Genomic DNA, 16,720 nt, shown 5'->3' on the forward strand with positions numbered 1-16,720 from the left:
AAGTATTTTTCTTCATTTAGGAAAGATAAACTCCTTTCAACATGGGTTAAGATGAGAAATGAGAATCTTTTTCTTCATTTAAAAGTTGACTAATATGGATGCACAGTGAAACAACTCCCTTGTGGCTGTATGATTGTTGTTTAACCTCAAAATAGGGCTAACAACATTTGAATGCCTGACTTAATGTGAAACTATAACAACATAAAACTAACCAAACATTAATACACTGTAGATATAAAAATATGTTGTGAATAAGCAATCAGCAGGAGAGTTATTTAATAATTTCCTGAACTAAACAAATATATCATGCTTTGCTTTTTTTTTCTGCTTTTTTTTTTTCTGTGTTTAACTGATAACACTCAGAAATACCTGATGTTCAAGTTTACTTCAGGGCTAAAAGCTACTTGGAGAAATTATCAACTACGAAACACAAACTATATATTGCATTCAGTGATACTAGAGCTGCTTGACAAAGGCAGTAAATAAAACACATAACTACTTAGAAATCTAATAATCAACACATCCATAAATATATCTTTTTATTATCAAAATACAGCACATATTTTTAATTGCTTATACTGGTGGTAGGTACCATGTATTGGTGAAGATATTTTATTAGGAAGTGATAGAGAGTTGACTCACGCATCTATTTCCTAAGAATGAAGAGACAGATAGGTACACGAAAGAGAAACGGTACTGTTTATAAACAAAAGTATAATTACAGTAGGAAGGAGAGAACGAAGTCATACCTTGAACTGTGAAAGCAACTCATCTCCTACAGTTAATGGACCTGGCTCATTTTCCCGAGTTTCAGCTCTCTTCAAGATTTCATCTATATCCATTTCCTATGGATAAAAAAAACCCCAAAAAACACAGAACCCCAGAGAAGTTTTTCTTTACAGTTAAATAATTCATACATACTTTTGGCTGTTTTATCTATCTAGTCCAGTAACACTGCTTACTTGGGGCTCCTGTTCTTCCCCTTCAGGTTCTTTAAAAAGTTCCTCAGCACCAAACTTCAAGATCGCTGATAACTCCTCCTTATTAAAAGGTGTTGAGCTGAAATAAATGACATTTCAGGAAAAACACTTTAACTTATTAACTTGAAAAAGTTCTCTACAATCATAAGTCATTTAAGACTTTTCACTGTTAAATAAAAACTCTCCATATATTTAAGATATATATTTAACATGCAAATAAAAATCTACAAAGACTTTGCATTAACCTTACTTTGCCTTTCATTAACAGAGTGAAATATTCCTAAGGGTGGGTTGGTATAGAAACAAACACAAATATACCTTGAAGGAGTAGAGCCAGTATGTAGTACAGTTTTCCCTGTAGTGTCCATTCTCTGAATTACTAAATGATCTAATACCATCTTTTTCTTGGCTCGTTCAAGAATATCTTCTTCCACTGATCCTTTTGTGACTAGTCGATAAATATTTACCTGTGTGTATTTAAAAAAAAAAGTAAGCAACAGCAAGGAGAAAACTCAGTCTTCACGGCATATCTTCAGAATTTATTGATGGGTTTCAAATATGAAATACTGGTTCAATCATGTTACCACAGTCTTTAGAGAAACATTTAAAAAATCTCAGATAAGTAAACTCTTACACCTATCTTTCATTAACTTCAGTGACTCCGCACAAGCATTGCTACAGGTAATAATGTCATATTTCTAATTTTTATGGTATGTCTTCTGCAAGAAAGAAACAATCCTGAAGAGAACTAAGAAATTCTTAAGCAAGGGGGATGTGTCTGATATAGCAGCTATTTTCTACAATGACATGATGCCAAGACAAGCCCACAACTCTTCTCCCTCTCCCATCCAAATACCACAGTTGCTATATGATTTGTCCCTATATGGAGATTTAGAAAAAAAAGTGAGCACTCCTAATATATTTGGCCAAATGCAGAAAGTATTAGTTATTCTCAAAAATACATGAAGACAGAATAGTGCAGCCAGAGAGTAAACAGCTAATGTACATAACCCTGCTTTAGGTCTGGAGCTTAAAGCTGAGTGTGTATACCTGTTTCTTCTGTCCAATCCTGTGTGCTCTAGCCTGTGCTTGCAGATCGTTCTGGGGATTCCAGTCAGAATCAAATATAACCACAGTATCAGCAGATGCCAAGTTGATACCTAATCCTCCAGCTCTGGTGGACAGTAAAAAGCAGAAGTCCTGAAATCATAAAATAAGAAATAGTTTTCTATCCAATGACTGTAATATTCTTAAAGGAACCAATATAACATTTATGCAGTACGTACGGTAGACTACAAAATCACATACTACCAATTCCATAACTGTTTTATGGTTAAAGCTTTTTTAAGTATAAAGCAAACACTGATTCTCATTTTCTTTCATAGATAGTTACTGACTTCTCAACAGTTTAAAGGAAGCAGCATCCTAGAAGATGACCACTGTCATGGGTTATTGTGGCTGGGTTTTAGTAGCGGGGGTAAGGGGGCTATTAAGGTGGCTTCTGTTAGAAGCTAGTAGAAGCTTTCACTGTCCTGTGAAAAGCCAATGGTAGCCAGTTCCAGGAGGGGATTTCCTGCTGCTGGCCAAGGCTGAGCCAATGAGATGGTGCTTCTGTGAAAACATATTTAAGAAGGGGTGAAGAGAAGGTTGTGGCGCAGAAGAAATTCCAGTCTGGGAGAACAAGCAGTCACCAAGGTTGGTGCAGCCAGAGGGGGGGAAAGAGGGAGGGGCTTCCCCCCCCTCCCCCAGAAGCAGGCCAAAGACTTAAAGCTGAAGACCCTGCAGCCCATGAAGAACCATTGGGGTGCAGAAAGCCTCCTGCAGCCTATGGAGGAGTCCATGCTGGAGCAGGTAGACACATGAAGGAAGCTGTGAGCCCCTGTGGGAGGCCCAAAATGAAGCAAAGTCCTGCTGGAGACTTGTGGCCTGTGGAGAGGGAAGCTCATGCTGAAGAAAGTTTTTCCCAGGTAGGACTTGTGGCCTCAGTGGGAGACCCACATTGGAACAGCTCAATCCATGAAGGACTGCACCCCCTTGGGGAAGTCATCCACGGGGCAACAGACTGAAAAGAACAAGGGGTGGACGGACTCACTCTGGAGAGGTTCATCAAGGACTGTCTCCCGTGGGAGGGACCCCACGGAAGCAGGGAAAGGACTCGGAGTTGCAGAGACACCCCCCTGTAGCCCGTGGTGAAGACCATGGTAACGCAGGTGTCCCCCTGTAAACTATGGAGGACCTTTGGACTGTAAAGAGCCAGCTGCAAAAAGCTGCTGCCCAAGCAATGGACTCAAACAACAACAACCCCCCCTTTCCCTGGGATTCCCCATCTACCTGCACCGCAGGGGGAAGGACGGAAGACCTGAAAGGAGGGGGGGGGAGGGTGTTTTGTGTTTTAAGACTGTTTTATTTCTCACTTTTTAGCTCTTATTCTGTTAGTAATAAATTTAAGTTTTATCCTCACTCTGAGTTTGTTTTGCCTATTAACACTGCCTTCTTTCAATCCGTATCTCTACTCATGAAATTTCTTTGCCAGTTTTTTTCTTCCTCTCTCCTTTGTCCAGCTGCAGAGGGGAGGAGGGAGGGTAATGGAGTGGTTTTAATAGGCCCCTGGTATCTGGCCAGGGTCAAACCATGTCAACCACTGACCAAAACATCCCAACAAAACAAAAGACTGGCCCAAAAGTACAAAAACCTTACTCTTAAAGCCTCGAATGTCACAAAGACCCCCTCCTACCCTCTCCTCTGCCCCAAGCCCTGGAAGACTAGGGAACCATGTCAGAGCAGGGAAGGTGCTTGAGCCCACATGTAACTGGTTAAGAGATAAGAACCAGAAGTTTTCTGCCGGGTTTAATGCTGTTCAACACACTCATGATTAATATGAAAGTGGGATAAGCAAAGTGAAAAAAACCTGTGACAATACAGAATTACTGAATCACAGATAACTATGAAAGACTGCAGAAGGATCTTGATACATTGAATAAAACAATATATGAAAACCAAGATGAAATAAAACAGGTTAAAAAACACAAACACAATTTTCAGTACAGTTACAGGAAACAGCAAACCATTACGCTCAGGAAAGAGTCCTGAAAATTGTTTTAAACGTTTCCAGGTAGCCCTTAGCCCAGTAACATAAAAACTACACAAAACCCATACAAAATGTTATGAAATTTTAGGAAACAAATAAAAAATAAAATTAAGAATGTGATTTTTTTTGTTGCACAAATACATAGTTTGCTTCAATTTTGGAAACGCATGGTTTAAATTCCTCTTCATTTCAAAAAACATACAATGTAACTGAGAAGATTTCAGAAAAAATCAACAATGTCTAGGTAAGAAATCTGAAATAGAATTAGCTTCTCCATTTCACAAATACGGAGGTCAGTCCTTCTCCCTTTACAATGCAGAAACAAGCTCAGAAGCAACTAACAAATGCTATCCTTCAAATACCAATTAAAAAAACCAAACAAACTGAACCCAAAACCCAATGACCAGTCAAACCAACACAACCTCCCTTCCCCCAAATCTGCAAGTAGGACAAAAGATTAAAGCTGAGCAAAGGTATGGAATGGCTTGCATAATAGGAATGCTAAATAAGCTACCAATGTTCAAGTTCAGAATCTAAGGAATCACAAGAGACACCTACATATTCACAGGCTGCTCACAAAGGACTGCTAAACATCAGTTCTTTACTAGATTTCTTCCAGGGCAAGTAAACAGGTGGCAACAAAGATAACAGAATTCGTATTTGAAACTATTCAAATACGGTTGTCTGTGCAAGGATATATGAAGTTAGTTCTGCCCACTGCCAAAGGAATTTTCTGACGCTAACTGCTTGTCTAAGTTCAATGCTCTTGTAAACACTGTTAAGTTCTACACAGGAACAAAGCTGAGGTTAAAATTCTGCACCATTTACAGAGTACTTCGCTACCATTTTCCTAATTTATGTGTTTTCTACTTAGCCTCTTCTTAATAAAAGAGTTTATATAAACCTTATATGCTAGGCAGTATCAATGAATTTTCAACACTACTGATATATTCCTCACTTTTCTCAGCCTTCCTTTTTTGTGAAATGTTTTCTTATACTTCTTGGGAAAAAATAAAACAGATCCCTCAGGAAAAAAAATACCATACCTCTGATCCTTCTGCATTAAAATGATCCAGTGCTTGTTTCCTCAATTCCCCTTTTATTGATCCATCAAGTCTCTAAAGAAATGAACAATTATATTTAAAAAGTAATTCTTATACTATATTCAAAATCAGAGCAACTTAATTCTCAGCTGCTAAAGCTGCTATGTGAAGGGAAAAAAATAATCAAAACACTTCACATAATTTTTAATTCATCTGTTAAATTTCAAGGTACTATTTATCACAGAGCAACAGCTCTGTTAGAAAAAGAATACATTTTATTCCCATGTTTTCTTAAGCCAAGGGGTAAAGGTCAAAAATCACAAACAGTTTAGGCTGGAAAGAACTGCCGGGGTTCATTTTGTCTAAATGCCCTACTCAGGCAGGGTCATGTCCAGGTATCCTTTGAACCTCCAGAGGGGATGGAGATTTCTTAACCTCTGGATAATCCTGTTCCAGTGCTTGGGTACCCTCACAGGAGAGAAAAGATTTTTCTTATATTCAAGATCAAAGCTTCTCACTGCTACTACCACCAAGATTCTTACCTGAAATGGGAATTGACGGTATTTCAGATATTCTGCCAGGATGTCCAGCATCCTCACCATCTGTGAGAAAATCAGAACCCTGTTGCCGCGTTCTCGCAGACGAATCAGTAGTTTGTCAAGAAGGATTAGTTTCCCGCTGCTACGTATTAAATGCTACATGAAAACAAGAAACACATATTGCAAAATAAATTAATCTCAACACCAGTATACTCTGAGGTTGGTTATAAGGTTTGCTTTTCTTTCTATTACTGTGAGCAGAAAAAAAAGAAGGCAAATTTCAACACTCTTAAGACTTCTACAGTTTAAAACATTTATTATGATAATACGTAATTGAAACTAGGGAGATTTATTGAATCAATTCTCTGTTAATTATTCAGTTCCAATTAAGAAACAAAAATTACTTTAGTGTAAAAACCCAGCATAAACATTTTCCAATTCAATAAGAATTAATAAAGTGCTAGAGCACTATAAAATTGTGTGATGTAAAACGTTTCTTTTTTTTTTTTAATTAAAAAGTGACATTACCTGTAAGGCCTCCTGTTTATTATAGAATTCATTATCATCTGGTGGTTTAATGAGGTAGCAATGGTTGCAACACTTCTTGAGTTCCATCATGATGTTCAAAAAGCCTGAGGTACTGCCTTTTGAACCTTTGCTGAGGGCTTTGTAATTTCTGGTTAAAATCCACCTATGATATAAGAGGTACAATATTAGTAACTTCTAACCATATGTGGAAGCAAGACAGACGTAAACTCTCAAAATATGAACAAGGTAAAGAAAAAGAGCAGCTCCTAAAAGAATGTCTAAATATTCCAAACAAAAGAAACTACGTGAATAGACATTAGACCACCATAATTCCTGCGCCCTTGCTTCACAGATTTGTCTTGCTGTGAAACCCTGCAGAAGCCTCGACTTCTGTACAGTATAAAAACCATTATAATTCAGTAAACTGCAGGTAGGCATATCACTGAAACAGCACAATTTACAACGAAATGGTACATACTTGTAGTATTGTTTCTGCAACGCACTCATTTCCATTCTCAGAATTTGCTCAACTTTAGCAGGTAAAGATTTTTCTACATCTTTTTTAACTCTTCTCAGCAGAAATGGCTCAAGCTCTTTGTGAAGACTTGCATAACCATACTCTCTCCCTTTGCCATGCTCCTCTTCAAAATCTTCCCACGAGGAAAACCTTTAACATAACAATGCATGAGCACAAAACAGTGACATACTGTAAATAACATAAGGTAAGAAAGGTAACATAAATACACAATGTGCATAAATATATCGTAAGAGCAAACACACATTCAGATTTCTTTCCTACTCCCTTCTGTTTTGTTTATTAATCTACTTATGTGTTGCAGCTTGTATGGTCTAGCTGAAGTGTAGCTGTGGTCTGTGCTAACAGATTAGGACAGACTTTGTGATCAAATGAAGCCACTCAGCCACAATAGCTTTGCTTGTAAAGTTCCAAGAAGTCAGTACAATCCACGGCTCCAAGAGAGCTATGGCGATCGGCACCTACAAGATATCTGACAGGAACACGTGCTTTTACACACAAGCTCTATTTTACCCTAGGTCTAAACAGATCAGTACAAAATAAGGTCAATACAGTAAACTTACAGTATGCAAACATATGGGAAAACCAGCTATCTGACTGAACCACAGGATACTGGGCATCTTGGTACAAATTTGTTTTCATTAACAGTGCTAACACAGAAAAAATTCCATTCTGCTTCCCCTGAGTAAATCCATGCAGTTCTCTTCCTGGGCTAAGATGAAGCCTTTTTTCCAGGTTCTGATTCATCAATCCATCATTTTTGTGCACTTTTGATAAAATGGGAAAAGGTGACAACTTCTACCAGCGTTATTTACTTGAAGCAGCATGAAAAGATATGCACCTACTTTACAAAGATTATTTAAATTACCTTTCAGTAGAACTCTTTAGCTCTACCGATTCTCAAATCACTACTCTACTTCACAAGAACAAACTTGACAGAAAACTCTTTCTTACTTTTCTGGCATGATGAAGTGCAACAAAGACCAAAGCTCTTTGAGGGAGTTTTGCAGAGGGGTTCCAGTAATAAGAAGACGGTGGTTAGACTTGAAGTCTATTAAAGTTTTGTACAGAAGAGAGTCGTCATTTTTTAAACGATGCGCCTCGTCAACTCCTATGAATGCCCAATTCAGACCACCCAGGAATGACTTAAAGAAATGAAGAAGGGGGGAAACATTATACAAATTACATATTACATAATTTTCCACACTATATAATCAAGCTATAAACAGCATCATTTCTTGGTTTATTTCAATAAATTATGGACAGCTATATGTTTTTAGTACTAATTATGGCTTTTACACTTGCCAGGTTCAATGAAAAGCATGCAGACATCCCAAGAAAGCCAAGTTAAATTTATAATTTAAAGAAGTGGCCAAAAGTCTGACCCAAAATAATATTTACATAGTGGGGAAAAAAAAAATCACTATTGACTACTACTTCCCAGCATGTACAAAGGAAAAACGGTCTGCTTTCTGAATATCTGTAAAAATTTTCACATACTGTTAGAGGATTAACAATAACTCTGTGTGCTGCCACTACACAGACAGTATTAATAAATGAACATGTATACCTTTTGCACAATATCACAGAAAAACTATATGTGATTTCATATTTCTATATCATATTTGGGGCTAGGGGTTGGGTTCTTTTTCAGCTCCTTGAGAGTGGTCTGCAAAGAAGTAGAGCTTGAAGATGGGAGAGAATTATCACAGTAATGAGACTCAAGAAAACTGGAGAAAACGAAGTGTTGCCCACTTCACAATGTGGAAAAGGGCTGAAAGCCTTATCATACATACATAAAATCCTGAAGTGCTTAAAAAAGAAAAGTCCTTCCAAGAAATAAAACTCAAAACCCCAAACACTCTCCATAAATTTAATGATCCACAAATGAAATACATGCAGGTCTAAAGAGAATTCTATACTAGAGAAATTATTTTATCTCCCCAAAGAAGTGCAATTACCTTATCCTTCAGCAAAATTTCGTATGTTGTTAGAAGTATGTTAAACTTTAATCTCTTGGTCTGTGGATGCATCCATTCATGAGTTCTTATCTACAAAAAGAATCAAACAACCTATAAGCTACAGAAAAAAGGTCTTGTTGACTGGAATCAACTTTAGCACTGCAGTGATGTAGATGTTAAGTAGCGTACATTAACATGATAACAAAACAGAAGGCCAAAACACATATTTACATTTTATGTATATATATGTATATACACACACACACACGACATACACAATAATTTTTTACTTTTATGGATAGGATTACTAACATTAAGAAAACAAACCAACAACCTTTCAGAAAATAAACTAAGCTCATGACTGGCTTTCTTATTTATTTTTACTATACCCACCTAAATAATCACACGAAAGAAGACAATTAGTTTTCAAATGCAAGTTTCAAATTTTTAATTCTGTTTATTATTAAGCAGAAGAAATTTCTCACACATATTTACATAAAATCAAAATCTAAGCTTTCAATTTGCATCTTAAAGTCAGGGAATATTTGCTCAGTCCTAACCAAAAAGGTGAGTCTTTTTATGTACAAGACTTTCCAATGATAAAGAGAGACACTCACCATATTTCTGCTAGTTATATCTCCCAAGTAAACTACAGCATTCATCTGAGGAGCCCAAGTTTGAATTTCTCTTTGCCAAGATGTCAAGGTAGAAAGTGGCACGACCAGTAAGAAAGGCCCATACAGCTGATGTTCGTGAAACAGGTAGTTCAGGAAAGAAATTGTTTGTATTGTTTTACCCAGACCCATTTCATCTGCGAGAATACAGCTATTCCCTCTAAACAACAAAACAAAACAAAACAATTCAGGGGACGTGTAAAGAGGGGGAAGGATTGGATAAGACGAAACTATTCTCTTTTGAGTGTAAGACCCACTGATGATCCACGTTTTCAAGATTTTGCAACTATACATTCTGAAGAAACTTAATTCTTTTTCCATAAAAGCTATTTCCAATCCCCCCTTCCTTAAATTAACAAAAAGCTTGCAAGTATTCCTTGTGAGTATTATTTTAAAAGTATAACACTAATGTTGACATTTCAGAAGAGCTTGCTCTGGGTTTTCTTGTTTTACTGTTTTAGATTTGTTTGCTTTTCTGAAAATATGACATCATATAGAAACTAAAAGCAAAGTAACAACAGATCTTAGTTGGGTTTTTTTGAGAACAGCTACAGAATGGTAAGCAAAACCACTCCCCTCAGACCTGTACTTTGAGCTTATGGTATGAAAATGTTTTACAAATGCTTACAATTTACAAACAAACAAACTCATTTCAGACTATACTTACTTGCACCATGAATGAGCAAGCCAATTCAATCCATTTAACTGATAATCTCGTAACTCTAGATTTTCATGTCCTCCAATGTAAGACGGTTGCTTTTTCAGTGCAACAAACCGTGGCCTCTGTTTTAGAACCTGTGAAAAGCAAATTGATCACCAGTCCTAGTACTGGCTGCAGTTACCAAAATGACTTTCTACAGAAAAAATAACAGTAGGTATCCACTAGGTCATCAACTCTAGTTTTTATCCATCGAGGCCATATAAAACCACCAAGTAATTTGCAAGTTGAAATTACTTTGATTGCTAATCTAAATTTCACAACAGGAGTGACTCATACAAAGTTTACTTTCAAAATACACTACAATACTAAACAAACCCATCTTTGATTGCTAGTAAAAATGCAGGGGACTGGTATCTACAAAAAACTACCCTTAGTGGTGCTATTTTCCATACGTAGTACTATACATCATTATTGTTATTCTGAAATCCTTCCAGAAAAATTCATAGTATGTATCTCATATCTAGATTCATAGAAGAATTTCACCCTTTTACTATTGCAACTGGTGTGGTAGCTTGAACCTGGCTAACAATCTGTTGGAACCAAGCTGCCAACCAGTTGCTTGGTTTTCACCCCAGAGAGACAGGGGAAAGAACTGACAAGGTGAAAGTGAGAACAAAATTGTGGGTCAAAATAAGAAGTTTACTGGGTGAAAAATAAACCACCCACGCAACCAATATAAAAAACCACGAAGAAAAGAAAACCCCACAAGTGACAGAAGGTAAGTCACACATTAATTCACCAGCAGACTGATGATCAGCAAGTCTCCAAGCAACAGCCACCTCTTTCTGAGCCCACCCAGTTTTACTGCTGACACTAATAGCACCAAGTGTCTCTGGTCAGTTGGGGGTCAGTTGTACTGCTGTGTTGCCTCCCAGCCCACTCATGGTGAGGATGACACAAGGCACAGAGAAGGCCTTGATACAGTGCAAGGGCCGTTCAGCAGCAGCCAAAACACTTGTCTGTTGTCAACCCCGTTTAAGGCTACAAATCTAGAACACAGGCCGTAGAAGCTGCTCTGAAAAAAATGAATTCCACGTCAGTCAGACCCAGTACAACTGTTTATAAATCCATTGTGAATTACAAACTCACCTTGCAATCCTTAAAGGGAGTGGTCTTGGATTGATTTCTGCTGAAGTACTCATCAATGCGTGCCTGAAACTTTTTGGCAATGAGAGCTCCATCTTCCCAGCTACATTCTGAGTAAGGGAGACCCTGCCATTTACAGTAGTAGTCTGGATAACCAGCTGCTGATTTCTGATTTGAATGAGCTGCAGAAAAGTACCAGAGAGATCTGATCAGCTTTTTACTTCTATACTCTTATGAGCATGTTCATTTTAGGTAATAATACAACAGAAGCTAGCTTCACAGCACAGACAGTATGACAGCTTTTCTCTTTATCTGAAGTTTTGTACTGGATTAGAAAGTTAGTGATACCCATATTCTAAATTTCTTAACTACCAATACAACATAACCTGAGAACATACAGAATTCTTGACCTTGTTTTCTGTCTGCAAGTTTGTAACATACCAATTATTCTTTCCACTATCTGATATTGTTTATGTAGATCATCTGTAAGCTCCTGCTGGCAGTTGTAATATTCCACATCTTCTGGAGATGCATTTTTCAGCCTGTAACAGGAATTAATTTACAACACTTAACATGCTGTATAGTTCTAAAACTAAGAAAAATCAGGAACTCTATAGCTCTGAATGTAACCATCATAGGGAGTCTTCCTTATAAAGCTTTTTGGAAGGGACAACAAAAATTCCTACTACAAAGTGGCTGCATCTGGCCTAGGTGCCTCATCATTAATGACTGAGAATACTTATTGTTGAGAATAAGTATTCTCCATTAGCTGCATGACTAATACCACTGGTAGCTGCAGGACTTGAATCTCTTGACAAGCAGTGTACTTTACGAGGTATTTTCATGGAACAGTATTCAGGGTGGCTCACTCTGTAAGAATCCATCTTATGATTAGTTGCCAAAAATCCCACCAGCATTCACTGAATATATTAAATATAGTAATAAAGCTGAACATGAAAAAGGTGACTTTAAAATGCATGGACTTCTTCAGGTTTTTGTTCTCAGGCTTGAACCTCAGGTTTGAGCCAAGAATTCTTCAAAGTAATCGAAAATGGCTAATGCACTAAGAAAGCACTGAGCCCTGCAGCAATTCCTGGAGAACTCTGATCAAAGTATAATGGAAATATTAGTAAAAGGTACAATTTATTATTTATTTTTAGACATTTACCCTTCTTGTTAAAAATCCATTTAAAACACACAAACACAAATCAGGTTCAGAAAATTATCTTACAGGAACATATTAAAGAGGCTTCAATTTTTAAAGTTTTTGTCTTCCTGTTGCACAGACACTCAAAATTATGTCCTCAAAACCGGGCAATAGGTCTCAGAAGCACAACAGAGCATCTATATTGTTTCAAAATAAGTATCATGGAAGTCTACATAAAAATATTCACCATCGTTTTGTTTCTTGATCCTTTTTCTTATAATTGTCCAGTTTCTTCATTCCTTTAACATTTTGTTGCTTCAGTGTTTCCTCAGTTTCCCAGGTGTTATGGATGTGTGACCAACCTTTCCATTTAATAAGATACTGTATTTCTCCTGGCTCCTTTGACTTTTCAAACCCAGCATTTGGGTCACCATCTGCTTCAACTGCATAGATGGTGGTTGCAGCACCTGTGGCTGAGAAAGAAACCACATCATAAGCCTTGAGTAAGTGTGCATTGCCATAAGTTAACCAGTTAGAAATGCAGCAGAGAAAGTAACTGATGATACTTTTAGATGAGCGTATAATTCACTAGCATTCTACAGTACTTGAACAATTATTTGAACAATTATAATCTAGGTGTGTCAACACACGCACAAGTAATCAAAAGACAACCAAAAAAGTAACCAAAATTTCTACACCTATCCTGCAATATCTTATCTTTCCTCATGAGAATTTTATTTGGATTCCTAGTTTCTAAAGAAGTCACCAGGGAATGCTCCACTAACACTGTCATCTTCTGTTATATTATTCCCATCTCTGAGCATACAAAAGATGTTATGCTTGGTCAACCTTGAGACATGGCAAACCTACTACCAGAGACACTAGAAATCTGTTTCTTTCTAAACATGTTTCATTACTTTTTCTGCCTCTGTTATCTTACTGGGGAAAAATGTAAATTAAGTACAGACTGTACTGCAGCAGCAGTAAACAGGTTCCTTTTTGTGAAAACAGCCTGATAAGGAAAAGAGCCCCAGCTGCTGGGGCCAGATAGTCACAGAGAGAGGTAACACCAAAAAGCATCACAAGCAGCAACATTATCTGGGCAGGAAGAATGTGAGAAGCTTAGTTCTTAAGGTTTTGACCACAGCAGTAACACTAAGCACTGGAGGAGGATACGCTGCATTATGGGACAGTATTGGAGAAGGAATTTGAGAGGAAGATCAGAAGTTCTGAGAGCGGTCAAAAACTTCAGATAGTGGATATAACTAATGCAGAAAGGTAGCCCTGAAGTGCAAGGGGCTCAGGGTTTACATGGGAGTTTTTCTGTGTGTTTGTTTTTGTAATTAGAATCCTAGTATGGACCCTCAGGGAGAACCAGTTACCTAGGACATGGAGAAGGCAGAGGTAACTCAACAACTGTTTTGCCTCAGTCTTCACAAGCAAGTGCTGCTGCCACACCGAATGAGGCAAAGGCCGGAACTGGTAGAATGAAGAATCACCCACTGTATGAAAAGATCAGGTCTGAAACCAGTTAAAGAAACTGAAGGTGCACATGGATCAGATCCATGGGATCTGATAAGATACTTTGTCGAGTCCTGAGGGAACTGGTGGAGGAAGTGGTTAAACCACTATCCATCATCTTGGAGAAGTCATGGTGTTTCAGTGAAGTTCCCATTGACTGGAAAGGGGAAACTTAAACTTCATTTTTAACACAGGGAAAGAAGAAAGACACAAGGAACTGAAGGCTGGGCAGTCTCACCTCAGTGCCTGGCAAGATGATAGTGCAGATCCTCCTAGAAACTGTTAAGGCACATGGGAAATAAGGAGGTGACTAGTGACAGCCAACATGGTTTCACTAAAGGCAAATCAGCCCCAACAAGTCTGGTGGCCTTCTACAACTGGGGTTACAGTAGTGGTGGAGGGAAGGGCAATAGACATCTTATAGCTGGACTTGTGCAAAGCATTTGACACTGTCCTGCACAACGTCCTTGTCTGTGAACTGGAGAGATATGGATTTGACAACTATACCATTTGGCAGATAAAGAAGTAGGCAGATGTTGCATTCAAAGAGTTGTAGTCAACAGCTCAGTGTCTCAGTAGAGGGCATGGAAGAGTGTCATTCCTCAGGAGTTGGTATTGGGAACAATGCCATTTAACATTGTCGTCAGCATCATGGACAGTGGGATTGAGGGCATCCTCAGCAAATCTGCCCATGGCACCGAGCTGTGTGGTGCAGTTGACACCAAGCTGGAGGGAAGGGATGTCATCCAGAGGGAGCTGGACAGGCTTGAGAGATGGGCTTGTGTGAACTTTATGAAGTTCAAAAAGGCTAAGTGCAAGGTCCTGCACCTGGCTCGGGGCAATCCCAGGCTGGGCAGAGAATGCATTGGAAGTGGTCCTGGGGAGAAAGACTTGGGGGTGTTTGGTGGATGAAGAGCCCCATAGGAGTCATCAGGGTGCACTGGCAGCCCAGAAAGGAAATCGTGTCCTGGGCTGCAGCACAAGCAGAGTGGGCAGCAGGTCAGGGGAGGTCATTCTGTCCCTCTGCTTTGCTCTTGTGAAACCCCACCTGGAATGTTGCATTGAGCTCGAGCCCCCAACAGAAGAAGAATGTGGGCCTGCTGGAGCATCCAGAGGAGGCCACTAAGATGACCAGAGGGCTGGAGCACCTCACCAATGAAGACAGGCTGAGAGAGTTGGGCCTGTTATATCAGGAGAAAAGGTGGCTCCAGGGACACCTTCCCGTTCCTAAAGGAGGCCTACAAGAAAGCTGGAGAGAGACTTTCTACATGGGCATACAGTGGTAGGACAAGGGGTAAGTGGTAGGACAAGGGGTAATGGCTTTAAACTGAAGGAGGGTAGGTGTAGGTTACGTATTAGGAAGAAATTCTTTACTGTGAAGGGGGTATGGCACTATAACTGGTTTCCCAGACAAGCTGTTGATTCTCCATCCCAGGAAGTATTAAGGCCAGGTTGGATGGGGCTCTGAGCAACCTGGTCTAGTGGAATGTGTCCCTGCTGATGGCAGAGGGGCTGGAACTGATGATCTTTAAGGTCCCTTCCAACCCAAACCACTCCATGATTCCATGATTTTAACTTGCAGGCTCTAATACAAAGCAGAACTGCTAGACACTCCATCCCATTATTACTGGAAATATTACATGCCTGCCATTATTCACATACAAGTGCACCATTGAAATTTTAGATGCATTCCACACATTGTTCTGCATTTGTACAGCAATAACTGAAATTTTTTTCAGTTTTCAGACTATTAGTCAGCTCTCCCATTTAGTCCACATTCTCCAGTGCACTGTATATAATTTATACCGATCAAATATCACTGAAGTGTACAAACAGTGGCAAAACAATATGGTGTGCATTTATGCAATACAGAGCTATCTTCAATTTTTATTTTCTACTTAGGTATGCAATTTTTCTATATTTCTCTCTGCAATACTTAGAAGGGACTTTAAAAAGGAACATCTTTATGAATATGAAAGGCTAAACAATGTGACTTTTTGGTATCTTTAAAATTATTGCTGTTTATAAACCTCACGGGTGACCTATAGCTGAGAAGATTTGCTGAAGTTACCACAGTGCACACCAGGATCTTAAGGACACTGAAAAAAAATACCTCCTTTCCGGCCAACTCGACTATCCATAAACTTTTCTATAGTTTCAAATTCATCTTCTTCAGGTTGTGGGACATCTTCTCCACAAACTTCTAGCAAATCATCAGAATCCGTCTTGGTTTCTTCAGCTTCTTTGTAACTGATGTTGACTGTTGCTTGGCGACGAGATCCCCTCTTATCATAATCGTCATCATCATCATCCTCCTCCTCATCCTCTGACGAATCAAGTTGTCTCTTTTTCGGTCCTGCGCTCTTTTTGCCACTTTTTGGCTTAATTCTTAAAGACAGTAAGATATGACACAACAATGCGTCAAAAGCGACAACAATAAATCTGCTACATTGCTTTCTGAATACCCATATTTCATGTATGCTCAGTTACTCCACTTTCACTTAAAGCAGACAGGACAAGATATTCACTAAAAAGTATTAACATGTTATTATTATTCTTCTTCTTTAAAAAAAAGGGTATTTTTTTAAAAAATAAGCATTAATGTTTTCAGTCACATGTATTGTGTAAATACTCAACTGCTTATTAGAAATAGTATCAGAGTATCCAAATGCCTGACTTCTTACCTGGTTGGAGGTTTCCGGCTTTTGACCTTGTTTTTTGGCTCATAGTCAGATTCACTCTCCTCACAACTGCTTTTCTCATTATCTTCTGCCGATTCAGAATCAGAACCAGTTCCTGATACCGACCCGGATCCTGACATTTGCCAGTCTTCACTGTACATATTGAAAGACAAAACAGTAATTTACATTATTGGGTTTTTTAGAATAGTTATTCAT

At 38.5% G+C, this 16,720-nt stretch overlaps 1 protein-coding gene across 2 annotated transcripts in view; it reads right to left on the bottom strand.

Annotated features, from left to right (window-relative positions):
• Positions 1-16,720, bottom strand: part of CHD1 (chromodomain helicase DNA binding protein 1) — a 57,977-nt gene that overhangs the window by 17,740 nt on the left and 23,517 nt on the right. For both annotated transcript variants that reach the window (XM_018072851.2, XM_018072850.2), the window contains exons 5-21: positions 16,508-16,657; positions 15,937-16,211; positions 12,550-12,775; positions 11,597-11,697; positions 11,159-11,337; positions 10,016-10,143; positions 9,292-9,508; positions 8,675-8,764; positions 7,668-7,858; positions 6,657-6,845; positions 6,179-6,341; positions 5,654-5,806; positions 5,115-5,186; positions 2,031-2,180; positions 1,299-1,447; positions 963-1,059; positions 750-845 (exon numbers count right to left, since the gene is read on the bottom strand). In XM_018072851.2, coding sequence (XP_017928340.1) covers positions 750-845; positions 963-1,059; positions 1,299-1,447; positions 2,031-2,180; positions 5,115-5,186; positions 5,654-5,806; positions 6,179-6,341; positions 6,657-6,845; positions 7,668-7,858; positions 8,675-8,764; positions 9,292-9,508; positions 10,016-10,143; positions 11,159-11,337; positions 11,597-11,697; positions 12,550-12,775; positions 15,937-16,211; positions 16,508-16,657 — 2,626 coding nt within the window. The remainder of the gene's footprint in view (positions 1-749; positions 846-962; positions 1,060-1,298; positions 1,448-2,030; positions 2,181-5,114; positions 5,187-5,653; positions 5,807-6,178; positions 6,342-6,656; positions 6,846-7,667; positions 7,859-8,674; positions 8,765-9,291; positions 9,509-10,015; positions 10,144-11,158; positions 11,338-11,596; positions 11,698-12,549; positions 12,776-15,936; positions 16,212-16,507; positions 16,658-16,720) is intronic.

This window comes from Manacus vitellinus, unplaced genomic scaffold (genome assembly GCF_001715985.3).
Source record: "Manacus vitellinus isolate BGI_N305 unplaced genomic scaffold, ASM171598v3 scaffold_23_pilon, whole genome shotgun sequence".
NCBI lineage: Eukaryota > Metazoa > Chordata > Aves > Passeriformes > Pipridae > Manacus > Manacus vitellinus.